This window comes from Pogona vitticeps, chromosome 5 (assembly GCF_051106095.1).
Source record: "Pogona vitticeps strain Pit_001003342236 chromosome 5, PviZW2.1, whole genome shotgun sequence".
NCBI lineage: Eukaryota > Metazoa > Chordata > Lepidosauria > Squamata > Agamidae > Pogona > Pogona vitticeps.
In genome coordinates this window covers 167,840,186-167,866,350 of record NC_135787.1, presented here as the reverse complement: position 1 = coordinate 167,866,350, position 26,165 = coordinate 167,840,186, and the positions used below count along the sequence as shown (strand labels likewise).

At 43.0% G+C, this 26,165-nt stretch overlaps 1 protein-coding gene across 3 annotated transcripts; it reads left to right on the top strand.

Moving 5' to 3' along the window:
- On the top strand, positions 1-23,433 carry MCM5 (minichromosome maintenance complex component 5). 3 transcript variants are annotated; one of them, XM_020787670.3, is made up of 17 exons: positions 1-129; positions 2,248-2,444; positions 2,643-2,769; positions 3,377-3,505; positions 4,616-4,788; positions 6,002-6,157; positions 8,155-8,321; positions 8,799-8,970; positions 9,461-9,572; positions 12,811-12,954; positions 13,792-13,857; positions 14,394-14,570; positions 17,340-17,452; positions 17,977-18,105; positions 19,210-19,352; positions 20,117-20,244; positions 23,035-23,433. In XM_020787670.3, exons 2-17 carry the CDS (start codon positions 2,278-2,280, stop codon positions 23,134-23,136), a joined length of 2,205 nt encoding a protein of 734 aa, XP_020643329.3. In that variant the 5' UTR covers positions 1-129; positions 2,248-2,277; the 3' UTR covers positions 23,137-23,433. The 3 variants fall into 3 exon arrangements, with proteins under 3 accessions (XP_020643329.3, XP_020643328.3, XP_072856152.2); XM_020787669.3 differs by having other exon boundaries at positions 40-181; XM_073000051.2 differs by having other exon boundaries at positions 58-181; positions 2,269-2,444.
- Positions 23,434-26,165: the final 2,732 nt, after the last annotated feature.

Genomic DNA, 26,165 nt, shown 5'->3' with positions numbered 1-26,165 from the left:
GGGCATAGCCCGCGTCAATCGGCGGGGCGGGTCATTTTTGTTGGTTACTTTTTCCCGCGAAAATCGCTCGCGCCCTTTCCGCGTCGGGCGGTGGAGGATTTTCTCGGCGGCGCCTGAACCCACGTTTTGGTGAGCGAGAAAGGGGGGAGCTCCGGACCTCTAAGCGAGCGCGGAAGATAAGGTAATGATCCCGCATTCGTTCTGTAAGAAGGCGAGTGAGTTTTCGGCTGTCGGAGATGTCAGGGCAGGAAGCGGCACTTTTAAAAAAAAACTTCCCCTTAACCTTAATCCTTTTTTCCCCCTATTACCCTATGTTAAAAAAAATTAACTTCTAATGGGAGACTCTGATGTAACAGGAGTCAGAGTTAAAGACGGCTCTGGCAGCCTCCGCCCTAGCCCAGAGAGATGTCGCTCGAACCTTTCCCAGTTGCCAGCAGAATTTGGAAAGGACACTTTTTGAATTAATTCCCCAGAATCCTCCCGCTCGCATGTGAAACCTCTAACTACAAAAAGTAACTTTTCCAGGCTCTCCCTAGCAGCCCCACTGCATCTATCAGACTAAACTAGCTGTTGTTACTGGGGATGATGGGATGCAGCCCTCACCTCTAGAAGACAGTGACTTAAATCCTGTTGCTTAGCCTAGTAAGTTACGCTATAGTAAGCCCATTGAATTAATGGGGTTTGCTTAGTCAACTCCCGGACAGGTCCCATTGATTTAAATAGGTTTACTCTCGTTGAGATTACAGTATATTGGTTTAGTGAGTCACAAGGAGAGCAGGCTTCTTTTGAATCAGTGGGATTTATGGAGGAATCGATTCAACAAATTCCCTTGTACTTGAGCTGGTCTCAAGTACAATTTGCTACACTTGGATTAGGCATCCTTCAGTCTCTAGAGATTACGGTAACGTGCTCTGTATAGAGGACTTGGAACAGCGTCTAGTGTGGCTGAGAAGGCCAATTCAAGAGTTGACAATCTCTTCCACACTGAAGACAAATACAATCTGCCCCCTGTCCAGCCCCCTGATTTTGCTGCTTTCGGAACTGCCTCTTTGCCTTGGCCTGCTGGACAAGTGTATCTTCAAATTGGGAGAGGCTGTGATGCAATGCCTGCCTCCAGGCTGAACGCTCAGATGTCAAGGTTTCCCATCTGTTGAGGTTGGCCTTCAGATCCCGCTTGCAGATATCCTTGTATCATAGCTGTGGTCTCCCTCTGGGGCAATTTCCCTGCACTAATTCTCTATGCAGGACAACTTACTACACTAAGCCACAGGATTTCAGCGAATATGAGAGTAAGGCTATTCATGATTATATAGATCTGTTTCTTACACTTTTAAATAATAATAACCTGAACTTGCTGTGCTGTGTGCAGCCTATTGGAAACTTAAACATTACAATACAAAACTCACGGCATATTTAAAGAAATATGTAAACCCAGCAGCAAGGAATTAAATGCATTATAAATGCTCATGAAACTAGTAGCAAACGAACAGTACCAAGATCTCAGTATGTTCATACAAGTCTTTGAATGTTTGGGAGAATAAAATACCTCTTAGTATAGCTATATTATCTGGAAAGAACAATTTCTTACCACAGATGTATAATCTTAGAATCCTATTTATAGAGGAGGGAAGGATGCATGCAAAATGAGAGAAGACAGTGAAGAGACTTGTGTAGGACATTGAGTGAAATTGGTGATGAGAGGGATTTATTTCTTATATGCTCAGAGGTATTTATTTATTAATAGACCGAAGTCTACTCTGGGCGGCTAACATAATAGGTAAAAGTAAAAACAATACGATAAAAGAAAAACAGCAGTAATAATACAGTTCAAGATGGCAAAAAAAAATATCAAGTGATGATAGGAGGGAAAGCCTCCCTAAAGATCCAGGTCTTAACATTGCTCTTAAAAACACCCAACAAGGGAGCCAGACAGATCTGAGGTGGGGGGCAGACTGTTCCAGAAGCGAGGGCCCACTGCTGAGAAGGCCCAGTTTCTTGTTCCGTCTCTCCGGGCCTCCCTTGGCATTAGACTTGGAGAGATTTTATTGCACTTTACTTTGGGACAATTTAGACCCTAATGCCATCCCAGTTTGGGAGAATTACTTTCCGAGAGCACCAACTCCCAAGAAACCCCAGCCAGCATGGTCAGAAAAGTAACTTTTGTAATAACGTTTACTTATATTGTGCTGTACATCAAAATACTGGTATAACCTTTATGTCAACTGTAACCCTGTCTCTTCCTTTCAGTGCCTTTCTGCGTTTCCACAGCAAGTCACCATGTCTGGTTTTGATGACCCTGGCATCTTCTACAGTGACAGTTTTGGTGGAGACTCTGCAGGGGATGAGGGGCAGATCCGAAAGTCTCAGTTGCAGAAACGTTTCAAGGAATTCTTGCGACAATATCGAGTTGGAACGGACCGGACTGGCTTCACCTTCAAATACAGGTGCATTTCCCCACCCTTTTATAAGTTTGCTCCCTGTCGTATACTTTATGCCTTTTGGACTTGGCTGTAGGCATGGGTTAGCACCACTGTTTTAGCAGATGCTGGTACCTTATATAAAATTCTAACATAAATATCCTTATTATTTCTGAGCTGGTTTTATGTATCCTTACTCGTCTACCTTTTCCTACTGTAATTCAGAGATGAACTCAAACGGCATTACAACCTGGGACAGTACTGGATTGAGGTGGAGATGGAAGACTTGGCAAGCTTTGATGAAGACCTGGCAGACTACCTGTACAAACAGCCTGCAGAGCACCTCCAGCTGGTATGTATAGAATGGGATAAGAAGGACTAAATGAAGAAAAAATGTATGGTGGGAGTTACAGGGGTTCTTCTGTGCTGTTAAGGGGGTGTTGCTCCTTTTGACTTCATATTATGTACTTTACTAGACTCCAAAGTTTTGTTTATTGATTAGTTGCATTAATATCTCAGCTTTCCAATAATGATCTTCTCAAGGTAGCACAACTTGCCCTTTTTCTTGCCACTTTGACTTTCAAGTTGAATGTGACTGACCCAAAGTCATCTAAAGAGTTTAATCCAGTGGTTCCCAGCCTTGGATCCCGAGATGTTGGACTAAAATTTCCAGAATCCTTCACCACTAGCTATGCTGGTGAGGATTTCTGGGCATTGTAGTCCCTGAACATATGGGGACCCAAGGTTAGGAACCATTGGTCTAATTGCTGAGGGGAAGCTTGATCTTTGAAGTCCATATTCTTTAACCACTGAGTTTGTTCTTCACCTTCCTCTTGTTTCTCAGCTAGCCCATTCTGTATCCATTTCTGCTCACTTTTCACCACCTAAGCTTGCTATTAAAGGGAGTCATAATCACTAACTTTCATTGTTCTAAATAGTGTTATTTTATTTTTTCCAAGCTAGAGGAAGCGGCAAAGGAGGTAGCTGATGAAGTAACACGTCCTCGTCCGGTGGGAGAGGAAGATCTTCAAGACATTCAAGTTATGCTGAGATCAGACGCTAATCCGTCGAGCATCCGCAGCATGAAGGTGAGCTTTTTGGAAAAATAAAGGAGAAGTTGTACTACAGCACTTAAAGCGGAAAGAAGCTTTGGAAAATGGTAAAACATGCTTGGTGCCCAGCAGTGAGTTTGTAACAACAGGAGACAAACTATAGATGGGAGACCAGCTGTAGCTTTGCACAGCTAATCTGTGTCTCTCTGCATTTATAAACTGTTTTATCAGGGTAAAATAGCAATTGTTATTCACTCTCCCTATGTTGCCTTGGGGAGCTTGATTCACTTCTTTCTGTTTGGGAAGGAAAACACCAATTAGGAACTTGGCACATAAGAAGCTGTCTTTGTGTCTGTGACCAAATGTTCTAGAGATCTGAAACAAAAAACACTTCAAGTAGCATCTGCTGGGTAGCTCAGTAGTTTAGGTACCTGGCTGTGGAGTCAGAGGTTAGGAGTTCAGTGTCCTGCTGTGCCTCCTTGACAGGAACTGGGCTGAATGACCCATGGGGCCCTTTCCATCTCTGCAGTTCTAAGATTATTGTTGTTGTTATTTTCTGTAACTAGCACAAATCAGGCATGTGAATGAAACATTTTGCTATACATGCTTGGTTCTGTTTGTTACATTTGTATACTGCCCGACTTAATGCAAAGCAGTACTTGGAGAAATTAAAAACACATGAACAATATATCAAAAAAAACCCTGCCAGTTTCCCAACAGTACAATTAATTAAAAAACAAAAATCACTCAAAAATTAAATTATAAAGCCTGTAGATGCCAATAAAAGAACTAGTGATGGCAGCAGGATGATGCAGGGCAGAATCCCACTAATGCCTCAGGGGGGAATATCATTGAATGCTTCCCTAAACAGCTCAATCTTTAGTAACTCCTTAAAGGTGCAGAAGGATGGAACTTGATGCACCTCCAGGGGACACCTATCCTTAAGGAAGGCTCAGTTCCTGGAAGAAGCCTTCTGAGCCTCTCCAGGAGTGGCCACCCCCACCTCAGAACTGAGTATGTTGTATTTATAAAATTAATTTCGATAGGTACAGTGGGAACTTGTTGGTCTTGTATTTGGCTTTGAATGTATGTTCACCAAGGTGTGGTTCCTTGACAGTTGTGTGTTTTTCCTTGTTCATTTTTCAGTCTGAGCAGATGTCACATCTGGTGAAGATTCCGGGCATCGTTATTGCTGCCAGTGCTGTGAAAGCCAAAGCTACCAAGATCACTATTCAGTGCCGGACCTGCCGAAATGTTATCCCCAATATTGTCTTGCGCCCTGGACTAGAAGGATATGCCCTTCCTCGGAAATGCACTACGTAAGAGAAAAGACTCATGCTTCCTCTTCTAATTCCCCTTGCTCTGATGCTTATTTATTCTAATTCACAGTAAAGCTTTAAATGTGATTACCTATTCAGCTTATACAGTGGACCCTTGACTTACAGACGGCTTGACTTACAGACTTTTTGAGTTACAGACTTCTCTGGCCGCAAAATTTAGGTTTGACTTGCAGACTGAGATTTGACTTACAGACCAGAAAAAAAACAACATGGAACAAAAATGGCCTGTTACTGGATTAATCGGTTTTCAATGCACTGTAGGTCAATGGAGACTTGACTTACAGACTTTTTGACTTGAGAACTGCCTTCCAATACGGATTAAGTTCTCAAGTCAAGACCCCACTGTACTCCTCCTTTCATAAAAGCTCACAGTAGCCAACAGTCTACATTAAATATAGAACTACGATGACAAACATCTAAAGCCACAAATTAACATGCATGTGACAATGTCTGCTCAAAGGCAATAAAAGGCATAGCTGTCGTTTGCTTATTGGCGAACAGTTGATAGAATATTTACTTTTCCTGCAGAAGGTGTCAGGTTCCATGGCCAGCATCTGCTGGTAGGTATGCAGAAGCTGTTTGAAATCATAGAGTGATGCTGCTGCTCAGTGTCGGGAGTCCTGAGCCAGAGGGGCGAGGTGGACAGAGTTTTCAATAAAGTAGCTGTGTTTGCCTATGTAAGCAAAATCAAATGAAAAACAACACAAGAACATAGTAGCAACTTAAGGACTTAGCTGTTATAATGTATTTTAATGCAAGGTTTTCTGGGTTACTCCACTTCATCAGACATGTGGTTTCACTTCACTCTAATATGTCTGACAAAGTGGATAAATCCATAACGGCTTACATTGAAATATAAAAATTAGTCTTTAAGGTGCTACCACACACCTTTGTGGTTTGGTTTGACTATAACTAAATACAAGACTGCTTCTTAGATGCCTAAGAGGAAGTCCCACTGAATTTGTTAAAGATTATGCTGACAGATGTTTGGTTACCTCATAGTCCCTGGAAGTGCTCACTGAAGTTAGCACGGTGGTTAAAGGTTCTGCTAACTGCCTTGGCACAGTAGTTTTCCTATCTTGCATAATGAGACTTAACACTACAAGGGCAAGATAGGCAATGCTCTTCCTTGACTCTAGCCAGACTGGCAGCCATCTTCTATCACCCATTCTCTTCCCTTGTGTTCTTCCAGGGAGCAAAACGTCCTGGCAAAGTGCCCTTTGGACCCATATTTTATTGTTCCAGACAAGTGCAAATGTGTAGATTTCCAGACACTAAAGCTCCAGGAGTCACCGGATGCTGTCCCACATGGGGAATTGCCTCGGCACATGCAACTCTACTGTGACAGGTAACAAATTGCTTACTATCCTTTCCATCAGCTTTTTTTTTTTTTTTTTTTTTTTTTTTTTAGTTGGGGAACTTGATTAAATGGGGAGAGGGCCTAGTTCCCTGGCCAAACACACAATCGATCTTCAGAAGGTCCCTGTTCAGTTTCTGGTATCTGAAGTTAAACAATCTAGTAGCAAGCAATAGGGAAGACATCTTTGCCCGAGAAGGTGGGGAGGTGCACTATAGATCAATGATTTGACATTTCTGTAAAGTAGCTTCCTCTTATTAATTCATAGTTTGGAAATATCATTTTTCTGCACTGCAGCACCTCACATCCTGCAGCCAGCATAGCTATGCAGATTGGAGCATTTGGGGAGCTGTAATTCTTCAAGCGATACCTAGTGGAGTGTAGTTGATAGCCGGATCAACTAGGACTCAGAAGGCTTGGGTTCAAATATCTGCTCAGCCATGGAAACTCGCTGGGGATATGGAACTGGCAAAAACCACACCTTGAATATCTCACTTACCTTGAAAGCTCTGTGAAGGTCACCATACGTCAGTTCTGATTTAACAGCATGTAACAACAGTTCTCCAAGTTTTGGATGATGAGCCTGCTGTTACCATACACTATATAGAACACCTGAATTGTTTAAGATGGGATATGTGGAAAACGGAGCAGGCTTGTTTTCTGTAGCTCCAGAGGGGAGGACCTGGAATAACTTCTTGGCTGTAATAACTGTTTTACAGTGGAACTGATGGCCTTAGAGCAGTGGTTCCCAACCCTGAGTCCCCAGATGTTCTTGGACTACAGTTCCCAGAAATCCTGACCAGCACAACTTATGGTGAAGGCTTCTGGGAGTTTTAGTCTAAGAACACATGGGCTACCCAAGGTTGGGAACCACTGCCTTAGAGAGTGGCAGACTCTCCTGTACTGGTTTTTAAACTGATATGAGATGGCCAATTGTCAGGGATGCTTTAGCTGTGGATTTTCTGCTTCAGCAAGAGGTTAAACTTGAAGAGTCTCGGGGGATCTCCTATGTAGTTGCTTTGTTTATCTTGCAAAGACTCTTAGGCTTTGTGCTGTTCAGTCATACAAGTAACTAATATGATTCAGGGAGTGGTACCTGTAGGGACGAGGGTCTGCCTGGAGAAGAGGAACAATTCTATTTTATATAATTATGTCAGGGATGGGAGTGTGTGGTTCTGCACACGCTTTTGGACTCTTAATTCCCCCCAGGCCCAGCCAGCATGACCAGTGATCAGGAATTATGGGAGCTGGAGTCCAACAACAGCTGGACAGCCATACATTCCTAATTCCTTTGTGGTAGATTTAGATAGAAGCAAAAGACCACCTTTTTTTTTCTTTTTGCTAATACACGTTGAGTCATCTCACCCACCATGGGAAAACAGTATTGTGATGAAAAAAACATGAAATTATTTCAACTTAATTCTAAATATTTGATTCTTCTTCCGTGTCGCTGTTTTGCAGTGCCTTAGGCTAGCGTATCAGCTAGAATCCTATCGGCCAGTGGTTCCTAACTTGAGTAACCCAGATGTTCTCAGGCTATAATTCCCAGAAGCCTTCATCAACAGCTGGGGTTTCTGGGAGTTGCAGTCCAACAGGACTTGGATTACCCAAAGTTGGGAACTACTGTTGTACGCTGTTTATTCCAATATAAGTGTAGAGTCATAAAGTGCACCAGTGCATTGCTGCTTGTTAACAAGTCCTCAGTTTGATTCCTGGTTGCCTACCTAAGTCACATGACTGGCACATGACAGGAGATACAAGTGGTGATATGTTAACTAGTGTAAGTTTGCTATTGCACTAATACTGGTGCAAATAACCAACAGGATTTTGGCTATTATAACTGTTATTCAGGAGGAGACAAAAAGATCTCTTGGGTTAACTGATTTTTTTCCTTCCCTCCTGTCTCCCTTGTTTGGGTCCTTTTAAGGAGAAAGGTGGGATAAAAATATTTTAAATAATTAAATAAACTTTTACTAACCATTTCCCAGATATTTATGCGACAAGGTTGTCCCCGGAAACAGAGTTACCATCATGGGCATCTATTCCATTAAGAAGAGTGGTCTTACAAAGAACAAAGGCCGAGACCACGTTGGCGTGGGCATTCGAAGCTCTTACATCCGTATAGTGGGAATTCAAGTAGACACGGAAGGCTCAGGTAAATCTGTTCTTGGAAAGTCCTGTCTCCTCATTTGGGGCCATCAACAGTGTGGTATGTGTTTGTATTCCTGTTCAGGCTAGTCGTTGAATACAACAGGGGTAAGAGAGGTGGAGTTCTCCATATGTTGCTGGATGGCAATTCCCATCACTATTGGCTGTGCTGGCTGGGGCAAATGGGAATTACAGTACAACTGCTTCTGAGGATGCTTTGCCTTTGAAGAGCAGCATTTGTTAGTATGGCTGGAAAGCAGTGAGCCTCAAATTGACCCTGGGGAATTCCTTGCTCATTGCCTGAACTCTTTTAATGGAGAGTCTGAGCACGCATACGTACATCTGAGCACACTTCTGCAGCGGATGAGATGCTACCACGTCTGCACATCAGGTGATATAACAAAGACTCAAAGTACTTAAAAGCAAGCATCACGCTCAAGGGTCCTGGTAGTTCAGAATGTTTCATGTCTCTCCCACATTTTAGGGCGCAGTGTCAGTGGCTCTGTGACACCTCAGGAAGAAGAGGAATTTCGGCGTCTTGCTTCCATGCCAAATATTTATGAGACGATTGCAAAGAGCATTGCTCCCTCCATCTACGGCAGCACTGATATCAAGAAGGCAATAGCATGCATGCTCTTTGGAGGCTCTCGGAAGAGGTATCGGGAGTTGTCACAAAAGGAGGAGTATAGAAGAAGGGGATACAATTAGGAGGAGTGGAATCCCATTTTACAGGAGGGCGGCCAGCCTTTTTGCTTTGCTTTGATGAGGGTGGTGGTGTCTGGTTGGATCAAGTAGGATCCCTTCCCCAAGAGCATATTAAAGGCAGTTCAAGGCCAGGGTAGCTCCACATCTTAAAGAAACTCATTAGCTTCAACAATGAAGATTGAAAGGGAAGGTTCCATAATATGGTGCCATAACATTTTAGAGTAGAGGTGGATAACATGCAAATCCCCCTGGGGCACAAATATAGCCCCAGGGTATATGAAACGTTAACAATCTAGATGACCAACCTTCCTGTATTCAGACCTCTGTTATGCCACCACATCTGTTTCCTAGACATCTTGATTATCCTTGTGGTAGTGCTGTCAAGGGGGCTTGTCTGATCATATGGTTCATGCTCTCTCCTCTCTCTGACTTGTTTTGTAGGCTTCCTGATGGGTTGACCCGCAGAGGGGATATCAATTTACTCATGTTGGGAGATCCCGGCACAGCCAAATCCCAACTCCTGAAGTTTGTAGAACGATGTTCACCCATTGGGGTAAGTGTTCTTGGATGATGGTTGCATGTTTTTACTTGAGGATTTCCCAAGCTAATTGGTTTTTATTCCACCACATGAGAATTGCCTTGCAGTATGTCATAAACCTCAGTCCACAAGCATACAAGTCACAATCTCATTGGAGGTATAGGTTGAAAGCTAAAAACCTAAATATGCATGATTTCTGATTTCAGTTAGAATAACATCTACTGCCAATTAGGTTGGTTTCATATACTGGAGCCTTTAAGGATGATTGACTGATGAAGTTTCCACCTTGTATGATACATAGCCTTCCAGAACGAGGTTTCCTGAGGGGGCAGGGACAGCTTTCAACATTGTACAGTGGTGCCTCGCTTAACAATGTTAATTGGTTCCAAAAAAAACATCGCTATGGGAAAACATTGTTAAGCGAAACGCGTTTTCCCATAGAGATGCATTGAAAACCGGTTAATCCGTTCCAATAGGCACGGATTGCCGTCCTTAAGTGAAAAAACCCATAGGAAACATCGTTAAGCGATACAATGTTTCCTCCATTGGAATGCATTGAAGCCTATTCAATGCATTTCAATGGTTTTGCGATGTCCATTTTTGCAAATTTAAGTGTGTCTTAAAAGGTTCAAAAACTTTTAAATGCTTGGAATCGTTAGTGCGCCTTCTAAAACGGGTGCAAACTTAATTTGGCTTTGATCTGACTTCATTAATTTTTGCTGAATTTTTTTTCCCCACCAACTTTTGACAGCTGTCAAAATTTGACAGCTCCATTGTTTCCTATGGGGGAGAAAAAAATTCACAAAAAATTAACGAAGACTCAGAACAAAGCCAAACTAAGTTTGCACACGATTTAGAAGGCCCTCTAACGAATCCAAGCATTTAAAACAGTTGCTGACTTTTCGTTAATTTCTTGTGAATTTTTTTCTCCCCCATAGGAAACAATGGAGCTGTCAAAAGTTGGGCTCCATTGTTTCCTATGGGGGAGAAAAAAATTCACAAAAAATTATCGAAAAGTCAGCAACTGTTTTAAATGCTTGGGTTCGTTAGAGGACCTTCTAAATCATGTGCAAACTTAGTTTGGCTTTGTTCTGAGTCTTCGTTAATTTTTTGTGAATTTGTTCTCCCCCATAGGAAACAATGGAGCTGTCAAAAGTTGGGCTCCATTGTTTCCTATGGGGGAGAAAAAAAAATCTCCAAAAATTAACGAAAAGTCAGATCAAATCCAAATTAAGTTTGCGCACGATTTAGAAGGTCCTCTAACGAACCCAAGCATTTAAAACATTTTTTGAACATTTTAAGACACTTTTAAAATTGAAAAAATGGACATCGTTAAGCAAAACAGGGGACCTAAAAATGCATTCGCTATGCGAAACATGGTCCCAAAATCGCTAAGCGAAAATCGCCCATAGGAAACATCGTTAAACGATGCATAGAATTCTTTTTTAAAAACCCCATCGTTAAGCGAAAACATCGCTAAACGAGGCAATCGTTAAGCAAGGCATCACTGTATTTTTATTTTGACTTCCTAATGAGTTTAGGGCAACATATACTGTACATACCTGTTTCCTCATCCTCAACAGCCTTGTAAGGTAGAGGCAGTGTGCTACAGTCGTTAAACGAGTGTTGTACTAGGACTCAGAACACTTGGATTCAAATCCCCACTCAGCCATAAAACTCACCCAGTGTCCCTTGGCCAATGGTATTTTTTCAGTATAACCTTCCTCACAGGGTTGTTGAGAGGATAAAATGGGAAGAGGAAGAGACACATGTATGTTTCCTTGTGTTCACTGGAGAAAAAATAAAAGTAGAATGGTCTGTCATCGTCATTATCCTCTTCATTTTCATTGTAAATACTGTAGTCTGGGAGATGGTGACTGGTCTAGTGGGGCAGCAACTTGAATCTGGTTCTTCCCAGTTCTCATTTGACCCGCCAGTCATAGCACCGTATTTGATTGAACCCCAACTTGTGTATCAGCATCAGGGTTTGTTGTACAAGAAAAACAGCTGTGAATGTGTATAGGTTTTTTCAGAGCTTGGGAAAAAGGTCAGGACTGATGAAGTGCATGTCAGCAGAGACATGGGACATTGCAAATTCTCTTAAGAACTCTGTTAAAGTTGATATCAGACTCGCAAGAAAAGAGTTATCCCTTCCACCCAGGCATCTCTGCTTGTGACCAGCAAGAAAAGAAGCCACTAACATTGTTCAGCCTTCCTTGATGTGTTTCTCAAAGGTGCTTCTTGCATAACCCCTTATCTCTTTGCTTATGCTGTTTTCAGCTCTGTTTCTGTACAAGCAGAATGCAGTTTGTACATGTGGAATGGTGAAAGTCATCTTTATGGAGCAGCAGTACTGTGTCCAATTGCGTTATTCAAGCAACGTGGCCTAATAGGCTTAGCGTGCATGTCACATTTATTATAGTAGAAGGTGGTTGTAGCTGAGAATCAGTCCAACAAAGTGAGTCTAAGCGAGCAAGCTCTTCCTTCTCTGCCACAATGACTTCTATAGTCGTCACTAGAGCATTTGCTCGTCAGATGGGGCACAATGGGCCATTATTTCAGCAACCACCACACACTAAGCCCATGGCAAACGTCTTCCATGTCAAAAGCAAAGTCAGTGGTCCAATTTTTTGCAGCTAACTTCTACTATGCAGTAAGTAAGACTAAATAAGGACTACTGAAGCAAAAGATTTCAGTTTGAATTCCAGCATCCCATTGCTATTGATGGTGGTAAATACTATTCACCACTCACAATTCATATTTCTTACACCCCCACATTTTGTTGCTCTTAAATAGTGTGTGTTAGCAACTGGGCTTGACTTAGAATGGACACTTTGCTATATGCTAAACTCATTTTCCTGCTTACCTCTATTTTGAGTGGAGTCCCATGACCACTAAATCTGCAGGGTTGTGAAACTGAATCTTTTTGTTATCTATTAAAATATCTCGCACAACTCAGTTTGTCCTTGAAAAACCTTTTTGAAGAGAAGTTGGTCAGGTTATGATCTGGTGTTGTTCAACCACTCATACAATTAACTTAAGCATGTATTTTGTTTGTTCTCTTGCTCCAATGCAAGAATCCTTGTTGTATTCTCACATTGGCTTCTGTCTGTGATTTTAAACTCCCATATTCTCCTGTAGCTAAAAGCCGGCCAGGCATTAACCAGCTGTATGAGTTCCCTGGTTGGAGTTCTCTACTGAACATCAGCTCTTGTGTGTGATATTAACAGTTCTCCTTCCATTCTTCTCCCAGGTGTACACCTCAGGGAAAGGCAGCAGCGCAGCTGGCCTGACAGCCTCCGTGATCAGGGACCCATCTTCCCGGAGTTTCTTTATGGAAGGCGGAGCCATGGTGTTGGCTGATGGTGGTGTGGTTTGCATTGATGAGTTTGACAAGGTACAGGGGGGAGGGAGGGAGGGACTGGCAAAAGCTGGGGTTCTGCCTAGTTGTGTTTATCTGGGGGCGGGTGGTGGGAGAGAACTAGTGTTTATGGGGGTGGTGTCTCCTCAGGGGAAGAGGAAATTTTGAGGAAAAATTAAATACATGCAATACTTAACTTTGTCTCAAACTTATTATCATGGCTTTAAGGACCTAACATGTTCCACTCATTACTTAGTCATCATATGAAATCATCATTTGGCATGATTGTGAAATTTAAAAGTATAAAATGATGCCGAAAAACAAGGATGGTGAAGCGTCTCTCATTAGGCTTTGTGGACAAAAAAAAAAAAAATCAGGGCAGAAGAAGGTTAGGAGAGGATTGTCACGTTGGTTGTACTGGTGCTTTTATTTGAACATCAGTCTGCTAGTGATTCACTAGTCTGGTCAGTGATTCAGAGCAGTGTTCTACTTGAGCATGCTTGGATGTGTTTACTTTGTGTAAGTCTTGAAGAAGTTGTGAATTGGGTAAAATCGGGCAAAAGTATTTTCCTTTTAGTTCAATTCTTGTGGCACAGAAATGCTGCAGTTCTTTCAGCAGGAGCCTAGGGTGGTTCATCATCTGGCATCCATCATCGTCTTAGAAGTGCAAAGCCAGGAGGGACCCTATGGATAATCAGGTTGGGCCCCTGTCAATGAGGCACAGTGGGCAACTGAACTCCCAATCTCTGGCTCGAGCAGCAAACAGTATAGCAGACTACTCTCGCTCTTTTTATCTTCCCTTTGCATCACCAGGTAATAGCGTCAGCTCTATAATTTTATGGATTCTGTTCTTTCTTTCTGTCCTTCTGAAAGATGCGTGAGGATGACAGGGTGGCCATCCATGAAGCTATGGAGCAGCAGACCATCTCCATTGCCAAGGTGAGCTTGGGAGACCCTACTTGTACCTGGCCAACACTTGCCACTCACCTGCCTCAAGCATCTTCAATGTGTAGACCTCGTTCTTTGGCTGAACATTTCTTATATGGTTCAAAAGATCAATTATAGTTTAATGGTTAGATTTCTGGAGTGGGAATTGGAAGACTGAGGTTCATTTAAACATGAAACCCTCTTGGGTGATCCTGGGACAGTTGGTTTCTCAAGCTTGTTCTGGGGACAAAGTGGGGAGGAACAGCTTTCTTGGGTGCCTGGAGTTCATTGCAGAATGGGTAGGACATAACTAACTAATTAGTAGCATTGAACTAAAAATAAAGAGTAAATACCTGATGTAGTGGTTATCATTTCTCGTTACTGGGATATAGAGAGAACTGGTGGGTTCACAAAGTGACTTCAGCTATCCTGTTACCTTACGTGGATACCATCTCTATCGAAGGGTTTAGAAAAGAACTTGCTTATGGACTTTACTGGTCCACTCATACTAATGTGTGATTCTTGTTTACCTCCATGCACTCATGCAGGCTGGTATCACAACCACCCTAAACTCACGCTGCTCTGTGTTGGCGGCTGCTAACTCTGTCTTTGGACGCTGGGACGAAACTAAAGGCGAGGAGAATATTGACTTCATGCCCACCATCCTGTCCCGTTTTGACATGATCTTCATCGTCAAGGATGAACACAATGAGGAAAGAGACATGGTAAGAAGACTGGAGAGCTCAATACAGGGGTGTGTGTGTGTGTATGTGCGCACAGAAATAAAGTCTTGTTGTAGGGTTGCCTGCTTGGGAAGCTAAATTGGTTATAAAAGGAAATAGATTCTCTGATTCTCCTTTCCATCTGTTTGATATGGCAGGGCACCACTGGCGAGAGAGAGTGGTGGAATCTAGTACTTTGGCCCATTGCCAAATGAGTGTGTGTGCTTCCTGATGGATCTTCCATTGTTAAAAATGTACAGTTGTGCCCCACTTAACGATTACCCCGTATAATGACGAATCCGCTTCACGATGTTTTTGCGATCGCAAAACGATGTTTTAATGGGGTTTTTCGCTTTGTGACGATCGGTTCCCTGCTTCGGGAACCAATTCTTCGCATTACGACGATCAAAACAGCTGATCGTTGGGGTTTCAAAATGGTCGCTGACTGCTCAAAATGGCTCCCTGCTGTTTTTAGGAGGCATTTTTCGCAGTACAGGCACTGAAAATGGCCGCCGCTATGGAGGATCTTTGCTGGACAAGCAGGTATTCAGCCCATTGGAACGCATTGAACGGTTTTCAGTGCATTTCAGTGGGCTTTTTTATTTCGCTTGATGACGTTTTCGCTCTACAGCAATTTCACTGGAACGAATTAACGTCATCACGCGAGGCACCACCGTATTTGTATACTGCATGGTACACGATATTTTTGCTAGCAAAGCAATTCAGATAAATACAATTAATTTTACAACATTGTATTATTAACTCAGTTTCAACTCATTTACACTTTAGCATTATAGATAAATGTATTATGTACCATTGGGTCTGTTAATATTAAATATCAGCTTTACATGTGCATCACTCAGTTCAGTGAATGGTTCACACTAAGAGGCATTCTAATATTTAAAAGCATGCTTACATAAAGCTCTCGACAAGATCTGGGAAGGCTAACAAATACCTTCAAAGGCACTTTACATAGACCACTCACAAGCATCAGGAGACCCACTTCTGGCAATGTCCCGAGCAAAGAAAGATAAGGTGCCAATCCTGGCTGCTTCTAAGCCACAAAGCACTAGGAGAGGCAAAAGGTTTTCTCCCATAAAGGAGAACGGAGGGGGGGGGACATTGTGAAACAACATTGGTGAAATCTAGAATTTCCTTGTGTTGGAATGCCGTTATACAAAAGCCAGTGGGATCTACTGATAGAGGACTGGGTAGGAGGGTCATCCTGAGTTCAAGTCCCCTTTGCCTACATATTGAAGCAACACAGTCCCTCAACCTGCGTGGAGTGGGAGTATGGGTGATCTGCTACACAAACTGATTTACCCTCAAGATTGCAGAATATCAGTACTGCTTCCTGAGGGGTCAGTGACTGTACAGCTTTAGGCCAGAGGTCAGGGAACTTTTTTACCTTTTACCCCCCCCCCCCCAATTTTATATACGCTGGCATTACCCCCTTGATTCGAAAGGAAGGAAATCATACATTATTTGAATTTAAAATATTACTGAATCTACACAGGCTGTGTACCGAACTAGCAGGATGCACCAGATTTGATAAAGATGTGTACTATTTTGGCTGGAACACATTGCACTCCAGCCATGGTGTGGTATAGGAAGTAGTAAGATGTCCAACGTGCCTAGCAAGTTGCATTAAATTTTTGCTAGCTTGCAGAGGATCATTAGTGGCTGCCAGAGTGGTGCTAGCAATGACATGCTTGCTAGAGACAGCCAACGCAGAATGGGGGGGGGGGGTTCCCTACCACTTTAATCATTCTATGTGTGGTGTGCAAAAAGGAACAAACCAGGCTAAAGGTCATGTCATACACCCTGGTGCCACAGCCCAATATCAAAGGACCAGTGTGCTTTTTTTATCATCATCAATGGAAAACTCAGCAGTGGCCAGAGGATTGGAAAAGACCAGTCTACATCCCAGTCCCAAAGAAGGGCAGTGTCAAAGAATGCTCCAACTACCATAGAATTGCACTCATTTCACATGCTAGCAAGGTTATGCTCAAAATCCTACAAGGCAGGCTTCAGCAGTATGTGGACCGAGAACTTCCAGAAGTACAAGCTGGACTTCGAAGGGGCAGAGGAACTAGGGACCAAATTGCTAACTGTTAGTTCTTTTTCATAGTTTTGAGTCAGTTTCTCTCACACACACACAAACACACACAATCCCTCCATTTCCTCCCTCCCTCCATTTTCTACAATTACATACATTTAAATAAGCTTGATGAAGTCCTTGGTCTCTCACACCTTTCTTCCCTCTTTCCCTTGCTTGCTCCTTGCTCCTTTCCCTCCTGCTGCTTGTTTGCAGTCATTTCTGTAGGAAGCAGTCATTCAGAAGCCCCTAACTGATTGATTGATTGATTGCCTGGGGCTAATCCACAGCTGCAACCAATCAAGGAGCTTATCTCCCGATCTCTCAACTAAGGGGGGATTTACAAGTGCCTGGTGCAACCAAGAAGTAACAGGGAGAGGTGGCTTACAATTTGAGATTTGGCTGCTGGGGGGTGGGGGTGGGGGTGGGGAGGGAGGGAGGGAGGGGTGTAGCACTCTGCTCATTACCCCCAGGATATTCACTTTTATCCCATTTAGGGTTATTTACTCCTGTTCCCCAACCTATGCTTTAGGCAGAACAAAGCCATGCTTGAGGAGGCTACCTAGCACTCATTTAAATGGGTGCTTGGAGGATCGCAAGGGTCTCTTGCAAGTTGAAAGAGTGCTTGGCATGTTTCTCACTTCTGACTCTCCTGCCGTTGGCTCTGTCCGTAGACTCTGGCCAAGCATGTGATGTCGCTGCATGTGAGTGCCCTCACCCAGACCCAGGCTGTCGAGGGCGAGATTGAGCTGAGCAAACTGAAGAAGATGATTGCCTATTGTCGCACGTGAGTACCTTAAGGGACTGCAATATTAATCAAGAAGGGCGGGCTGAAAGTCCAGTAGATGTGAAATATAGATGTGTATGTTCTCCCACTGTCCCCAACGTGTGTTTAAAGCAGAATTTCACCAGGAGGTGCAGTGAAATGGAGGGGGTATGTTCAACCCATTTTCTTCTGGTTGTTTCAACCTCTTTGTGGAATGTAGACTTCATACTTAGTGGAACTGTTAGTTTCTTTGTTTGTGACAGATGCTGAAGTTGCTATGGAAAAAGCCAAATTAAACCTCTAAAATGTGGAATATGCGCTTAATGCTTAGTTGAACTTTGTAGCTCTATTTGTTCTTCTGATGATGCCAAACACCTAGAGATACTATGGAAAACCCTGGGTTAAATTTCTGAAAGTGTTCAGAGGTGTAAGACTATTTGTAGCTCTCAGCTTAAATAATGCTGCTAATTAAGGCTTTAAATGACCCACGGTGCCAGAATTTTATATACCCTCTGACTCACTAAGCTCTTCAATGCCTCCAACAGGAAGTGTGGTCCTCGTCTTTCTGCTGAGGCGGCAGAAAAGCTGAAGAACCGCTACATCCTCATGCGCAGTGGTGCCCGGCAGCATGAAAGGGAAAGCAGCCATCGATCCAACATTCCCATTACAGTGAGGTGAGAGGAAAAGTCATGTCTTTGGCAATGCCTGTGGAACAGAATGATCCCACACACAACTTCTCCTTCCATATGGAAGGAGAAGTGCAAGAGTGGCCCATTTTTTAGACAGGACGAGTTAGTATTTTCTGTGGTCAGCAGTGTATGAGGTGAAGATTTTCTGCAGATGTGATGGAACATTGTGTGAATGTGTTGAAGATAGTCTCATCAGCACACTGTTTTATTCTGAATTGTCTCTTAACGTTTTCAAGATACAAATACTCAGGAGTGGTTTACTGTTGCTGTCTTCTATGCAATATTAACAAGAATTAGTTTGATTACCATTGTCAAAGAAAAATCCTGGGCAGTTGTCACCTTCCATTACTCATAAGAACATCCTTGCTGGATCAGGCCAAGGGCCCATCTATTCCAGCTTCCTGTATCTCACAGTGGCCCCACCAGATGCCTCTGGGAGCACATGAGACAACTAGAGACCTGTCTCCTGATACTCCTGTTGCCCAGTAGCCGCCTTTCAAGAATTTCTCATCACCACTGGAGCTCTGAGTTTTTTTTCCCTGCTGATGTCGCTATTAGTTCCTGAAAAGAATCATTCCATCTTAGTCTGGTCTCTCTATGTTGACCATTCCACCTTGGTGACCCTGGTAAAACTCCTACCCTGTTTTCCCGAAAATAAGACATAACCTGAAAATAAGCCCTAGTATGATTTTTCAGGATGCTTGTGTAATATAAGCCCTACCCCAAAAATAAACCCCAGTTAAATGAAATCCCACCCTCCACCCTTGTGCAGCAACTAGAAGAAGATGACACAACTGTATTTGAATAAATGTAGATTGTTATAGGTGAAAAAAAATAAAACATCCCCTGAAAATCAGCCCTAATGCGGTTTTTGGAGCAAAAATTAATATAAGACCCTGTCTTATATTCGGGGAAACACAGTAACTATCATTCCCAGTTTCCCTCACACATTCAGACCTCCTCACCTTGTTGAACTGTGCATCCCACACAGGGATGAGCAAAAATCTACCATGGCTCAGTTATACAGTAACTTCCAGTGTAAATTCTTTCCCCTGCTTTTTAAATGGATTTTTTATTTGTTTCATACAGGCAACTGGAGGCCATTGTGCGGATTGCCGAATCCCTCAGCAAAATGAAGTTGCAGCCTTTTGCTACAGAGGCAGACGTTGCGGAGGCCTTGCGGCTCTTTCAGGTGTCAACGCTGGATGCTGCCATGTCGGGCAACCTATCCGGTGAGCTGGGCTGAGGGAAAAGTAATAGGCAGCTTGAAGTCATGAGTCTTCAAGCTGCTACTCCCATGATGTGTCAACATTGTGTATGGTGGTCAGGAATAAGGGACATTACAGCTCGAGAACATCTAGAGAGCCATGTTTTATCCAACCCAACTTCAGACCAAGCATTTTATCTCATCCATTGACATTTGGGTGATAGCATTGACCTCAACTTATGGTTCTGTTATGAGGAATACTGGAATAATATGCTTTAAATATACCTAGGAGTATGTCAGCTATCACATCAGTCTGTGATCAGTCACCATTTGAATTTTTCCAGCGGCTTCAGGACTGCCTGAGAAGTACATTAAAGCAGCTGTATATAAATTGGATGGTTTGCAAAAGCTGGATCCACTAAAGATCTAGGTGAACATCTCATAGATGTTACACTTGTTTTCAGACAGGGAGAATCCAGTAGGATTTGTGTTAGTTGTTTATATGTGTTTGAATTCCAAGGGAAGTGCTAGGAATGAAATGACATGATACTTTAAAAAGTGGGCAAAGTTTAACAAGACGGGCTATTTCCACATTCATCAAAAATGGTGGGTTCAACTAGTTCTTCGTTATGCTGGTTGGGGCTGATTTTGTCTGAATCTGTGTTTTCCTGGTGAATACTGAACACTGCTCATTGAAACATATAATGTACTGTGTGAAATTGGGGAATACAGGTGTTCATGGTTAAATGTAAGAAATGTTACATGTTTTAAATGTTGCATTTCCTCTAGGAGTGGAGGGTTTTACAACTCAGGAGGACCAGGAGATGCTGTCTCGCATTGAAAAACAGCTGAAGCGCCGTTTTGCTATCGGCTCCCAAGTATCTGAGCACAGCATCGTCCAGGATTTTGTGAAGCAGGTGAGTTAAATGGGTTTAGCAATGGAGGGGTGAGGCTCAGACAAGAGGGCAAAAGTATGGCCCTTAGATATTGCTGGACTGCATCTCCTATCAGCCCCAATCAGTATAGCCAAGACTGAGGAATGCTGGCTATTGCAGTCCAGCAGCATCTGGGGAGCTGCCTGATGCCCACCTCAGTCTAGTGCAGGCTGATCTGCTGTGTCCATCACAGCTTGCTAGCTGTTGACAACCGAGCAGTGTCTGCTGTCCCTCAGGCAACAAAGATGAGGAGGTTTGCATTGTTTATATTGTTAGGAAAAACAAGAGCCCTGGCAGGGGCTCCACGCGCAAGTTGTGTTGGCCTGAGCAAGAGCTCTTGGTTAATTCTCCTTTCCATTGGGAATAAATCCATCTGTGGACCCCTTGTGGTCCTTAGCCGTCTTTGCTCAAAAGCAACAGCTCATGTAGAACCGAAGAACTTGTTTTAAAATCAGCTTTCCATTGGGTTTTATTTATAGTTCACACCAGCAACACTATGTCATTTTCTACCTGTGCGTCTCCCGCACCCACTTTCTTATGTTCTGAGGGTGATGTAACCAGGCATAGAGATGATTTGTAAAAAAATAATAACTCAAGCCATCGCTGTGCCACACAGCAGTTTTGATAACCACCGCATTTATCATGGTTACATCCTGTGGAATACTAGGATTTTTAGTTTGGTGAGATAACTTGGAACTTTGTGTTCCATAGAGAGTGTAGTAAACAATCCCTTCTTTGAACCACTGTGCTAAAGCTGCCAAAGGTAAAGGTTCCCCTTGACAATTTTTGTCCAGTCGTGTTCGACTCTAGGGGGCGGCGCTCATCCCCGTTTCCAAGCCATAGAGCCAGCGTTTTTGTCCAAAGACAATCTTCCATAGTCACATGGCCAATGCGACTTAGACACGGAACGCTGTTACCTTCCCACCGAAGTGGTCCTTATTTATCTACTTGCATTTGCATGCTTTTGAACCGCTAGGTTGGCGGGAGCTGGGACAAAGCAACGGGAGCTCACTCCGTCGTGTGGATTCGATCTTACGACTGCTTGGCCTTCTGACCCTGCAGCACAGGCTTCTGCGGTTTAGCCCGCAGCGCCACCACGTCCCTTTCAAGCTGCCTAGCAGAGAATTATAAGTAGCCCTCCCAAGCTAGAAGTCAAGATGCCATCCTGTGATGGAGCTATGGCAGTGAAAGTGGTATCAAATTGCTATTAGACTCGCTTTCTCTATGAGCAAGCCCTGGAACAAGAGAAAGCAATGAAAACACGCTTGGTTGCTGTTTCCTAATTGGCCGTGTACACTCAGTTCTCTGCAAGTTAATGAGGATAATGATCTGAAGACGCAGGAGACTTTTTTTTCCTACTGAAGCCCGGCAGGCGTGGCCTTGTAGCCGTGAGAGACCAAGTACACAGTGCAATGCCTGCTTTGTTTGAAGAGCAGAACAGGGTTATGTGGGAAACCAAGTATGCAAGGAATCATTTCTAAGGACCTCTGTGTTCTCTCAAAGAAAAAAGGCTGGGATAGTGCATGGCCTTTAGGTGGGATCCCCCACCTAAAAATGAGGTCCCGAGTAACACCACCCCTTCATTAGTGAGAGAGTAATGGAAATTTAGGAAGCAGAGATCAGTGCCTGCTTCCCATAACCATGTCTAGGAATGAGGAGCCAGTGACCCTCCAGATGCTGTCTCAATATATGTCCATCATCTCTCATCACTGACTGTCAGTGGGAGTGCAGGCTACTAACATCTGGAGTGCCAGACACTCCTCATTGCTGCTCCGTCCTTTTTTCTGCCCATTAAATGACGTAGCAGGGCAGGGGGCAAAGGGGTCTAAGTGGGCAGCATCAAGGACATGCTCTGAATGTCCCATTTACCATGGCATAGCCTGTTGCTTTCAGCGGGGGTGGGGGCAGAAAAACCTTCTTTGCACAAGTGCTGCGTTTTCACATTGTGAAGGATTGTGTTCCATAACAGATAAACCTATCATGTAATACAGAACAACATTTTTAAAAAATGAAGCTACTTTAGTCTTTTTCCTTCTTGTTAGCACCCCACTTAAAAAAAATAAATCCAGCCTTGGGCTTCTGTAGGTGAGAGACCATATTTCATAGTTAAAGCTCATGATTTGCTTGCAGAAGGTTTCAGAGACCCAATCCCAGGGTGTTCTCAGGTAGGGCTAGAGAAGAGTCCTGCCTGAAACTCTGGACAGCAGCTGCTGGTCAGAGTTCACAATAACTAGTCTAGTGGGACCAAGAGTCTGACTCAGTGTAAGACAGGTTTTACATTATACTTTAAGAGCAAAATGACTCTTTAGAGCAAATGATGGAGCATAATAAATTGTTTGGCGTGGGAGACAAAGGCACCCATCCCAGCCTGTGTGCTAATTTTAGTGAAACTTTTCTTAGCTCAGAAAAGCCCCAATTATGTCTTCTGGGAGGTGTGAAGGGGAGCCATTTTGCAACGTTTGGGGCACCATCAGCACTCATGGGCCCTCCAACACACCTGCAGCATTTTTTAAAAAATTGTAAAGCTTTTTTTTTCCCAACCTGAGGCTACAAAGAACCTGTTTTAGTTTTAAAAAATAGATCAGCATTGACGTGTGTGTGGAAACAAGTACAGATCTCCAGGGTCTGGGGTAGATCTCCGTGGCTCCCACATCTTTGCAAGTTTTGCACTCTATGTGTACTCTTTTAACTTTCCCATCGTTTTTTAGTCGCTGCCTTTTTCACGTCATGGGCTTCATAGAATGTCTTCTGCTCTTTTTTCCTTCTCTCCAGAAATACCCCGAGCATGCCATCTACAGGGTGCTGCAGCTTATGATGCGCCGTGGTGAGATCCAGCATCGCTTACAGCGCAAGGTCCTCTACCGCATCAAGTAGTCTGCAGAGTTCCCCCTGTGATCTGAAAAAAAAAACCTCACTTTCCCTAAAGTCAGCGCTGTCTTGCTTATGATTCCTTCAGGCTTTGCGCCTCACCCTTCTAACTTCTATAACAAAGTTTTTCAGAGCAAAAAGGGCAAGAAGGCTGGAATACCAGAATCCTGAAATTAGAGGGTCTTCCAACTGTGGACATTGGTAGAGGTCAAACAGAAGAGTTCATTTTAAATTTCTTCCACGTTTCCTATTAAAATGTAACCTTAATGTTTAGCTCAAACATTAAAAGCTTTTTTAGCTGCATTTAAGGGGTTGTTTTTGTAACATTATATTGTATAAACAGGTGGATGGTAGCATAAGAAGGAGTGGGAAAGGAGGTATTGGGCTCTCATGGGCAGAAGTAAATCTGCCACTTAGGAGGTTTCAGAGAGACTGTCGTGTTATTTCTCAGCAAGTGTAAGAAAGGTAAGGAGAAAAGAATTTTCATGTTTTAAAGACTAATGGATATATTCTAGTGTGAACATTTTTCAATTTCCATTCATGTCCTCAGATGGATGGAGCATAATAATTAGGCCACAGGTTTATATACAGAGTACAGTACAGTACATGGTAGAGGGGTGGAGACAAAGTAAGATGGAGCAATGGGGGTAATGGTTACATGGGCAAGAAGCTTTCAGAAGGGCAATGGCACCATTAACTCCAATAATGATTATTCAAAATACTGATTCCCCAGGCATCCTGTTAAGAGCAGTTGGCTTATCTGCTATTTGATAGCAGTTTGATATTGTCAAAATCCTATTATTTATAGTTGCACTGCTCTAGCTGCAGTGTTCACAGCAGTGAACTGATATTAGCTTTCCCAGATGGGAGAGCTGGTGTTCAATGGGGGATAGAAACACTCCGGTATTGGCACATTCTGATTCACTTTCTTCACCTCTGGTACTTTGGTTTCATCTGCCAGGGGCACTGCTAGCAGTACAATGTGCTACCCTTTGGACCATCCTTACCTTCTTGGGTGTTTGTGAAAGTGATGGTACCCTGTTTTCCTGAAAATAAAACCTAACCTGAAAATAAGTCCTAGCATGGTTTTTCAGGATGCTCATAATATAAGCCCTACCCTCAATATAAGCCCCAGTTAGGTGAAACCCCGCCCTCCACCATTGTGCGGCAACCAGAAAAAGATGACATGGCTGTATTTGAATAAATGGAGATTGTTGTACATGGAAACAAAATAAAACATCCCCTTTAAATGAGCCCTAATGCGGTTTTTGGAGCAAATTTAATACAAGACCCTCTTATTTTTGGGGAAACACAGTAGCATCAGTGTCATACCTGAGGAAGTGGTATGTTTTTCTGTACCAGGTGTACAGTGTACCTGGATGAACTGCTGATCAGATTGACATCAGCACATCGCAGAAAATGCAATATGTACAGAAACTAGTGGACTGTCTCAGAGTTCATGGAGTTAAGAAATTTAGGGGAGAACTACTCACCTGTTAAGTGACACCTATGGATCATCAAGGCACACATGGAGGAGAGTGATGCTCTGTAGGAAAAAGTGGAAACAATTAACCACACTATCTAGTAATGGAAGCAAAAGAGGATAAGGCTCATAATATTAGTGAAACTGCTGAGCCTAAATGACTTCAAGTATTGATTGCAGTCTCGCACATGGACAAGATCTTATTCTTGAGGCAAAAAACATGAGGATAAGTAAAGCTGGTACTGCAGATCCACGAGTTCCTCAAAACTGACCTTGCAATAAACAGAAAAAAATCAGATTGCCACAGGTGCGAAGGGAGGAAGCGCCTGGCTGCATGAGATAGATGGTAACCAACAGCCTCCCTGTACAGCATAAACTAGTTGGGAGTCAACCAGCCAAATACTGAAGTTTTCACATTATGGGCCTCATGACTTCATGCATAATACAGGGTCTGATGGTACTGATGTACACAGACAACTTGAACCTGAGGAACATTGCCTATTTCCAAGAAGGGACATGTTCCATAGCCTTAATAGAAGCGTCAACATACAAACTTGGGCAGAAAAATCGCCTTGTTTCCATAGAAGCAAACTAAATGCAGGATCTCCTCAAAATAGCAGTGGTTTGGTAGAGTCATCAAGACCAGTACCAAAGGAGTGGATGTTCAGAGTAACAAGGTACATGGGTCCTCCAGTGGTGGATTTCTTTGCATCCTTAACCAAACCACAAAGTAAGTGGCAGAAACAATTGCTATACACCTTTCTACTGACAGTGCTTGTGGGCTGAGTTGTACACAGGATCAGAGCAGAGTGCCATCAAGTAATTTGAGTGGCATTTTTCCCATTTCCCAGACATTCTGAACATATCAAGGCTTATCACGTCCATTTCCATCTCACAAAGAGCTCAGTGATGGAGCAGTTCAATACGTGTGCCCCAGTTCGTGTCAATTTCGCACATGGAAATTGAGAGCATACGCCTCCTTGGGAAAAGGTATTCTGGATCCACTAAGTTGCTTGAGAGAAAATATTGCACAGTGAAGAGAATACAGTACTCGCTTTGCCTCAGACTGCTACAAACAGCCTATATAAAATTATTTGGAGGGCATTCTACAGAGGATACTATGTTTCAGAAAACAACCATGTTTTCTAGATACAATTCTAGTTTTTCAGGATGGGATGGGGGGAATAGATTATCATCGAAGATACAGTTTTTGGTAGCCCAGTGGTAATCTGTTTCCTTATTTCTTTCACATTTGTTCTAGTCTATTTCTTTTTGCTATAATTATATAGCTTGGAAATAAGACTGCTGTTCCAGCATTTGCCCCTTCCCACGCTAAAAATCACTTGGATTAGTTGACTACTTCAAAACATAGCTTACCAATTAAAGTGAGGAGGAGAGGCAACCCATAATGTGGATGTCTGCTTTCCACTGTATAAAAGGAACAAAGCAATGCTAACTTCCAGCAACTTACACGTTAGCTTGCTTTTTAGTCATCAGCAAGTAAAAAAAAATCTACTTTCATTACTCAGGCTTATAGCACAGATAGAAAAGA

Excerpts from the sequence above, each read along its gene's own strand:
- MCM5 (XM_020787670.3), top strand. The coding sequence starts at position 2,278 with ATGTCTGGTTTTGATGACCCTGGCATCTTCTACAGTGACAGTTTTGGT. Across the intron at positions 2,445-2,642 it reads GGCTTCACCTTCAAATACAG|AGATGAACTCAAACGGCATT; the intron begins GTGCATTTCCCC and ends ACTGTAATTCAG. Across the intron at positions 13,858-14,393 it reads AGACCATCTCCATTGCCAAG|GCTGGTATCACAACCACCCT; the intron begins GTGAGCTTGGGA and ends GCACTCATGCAG.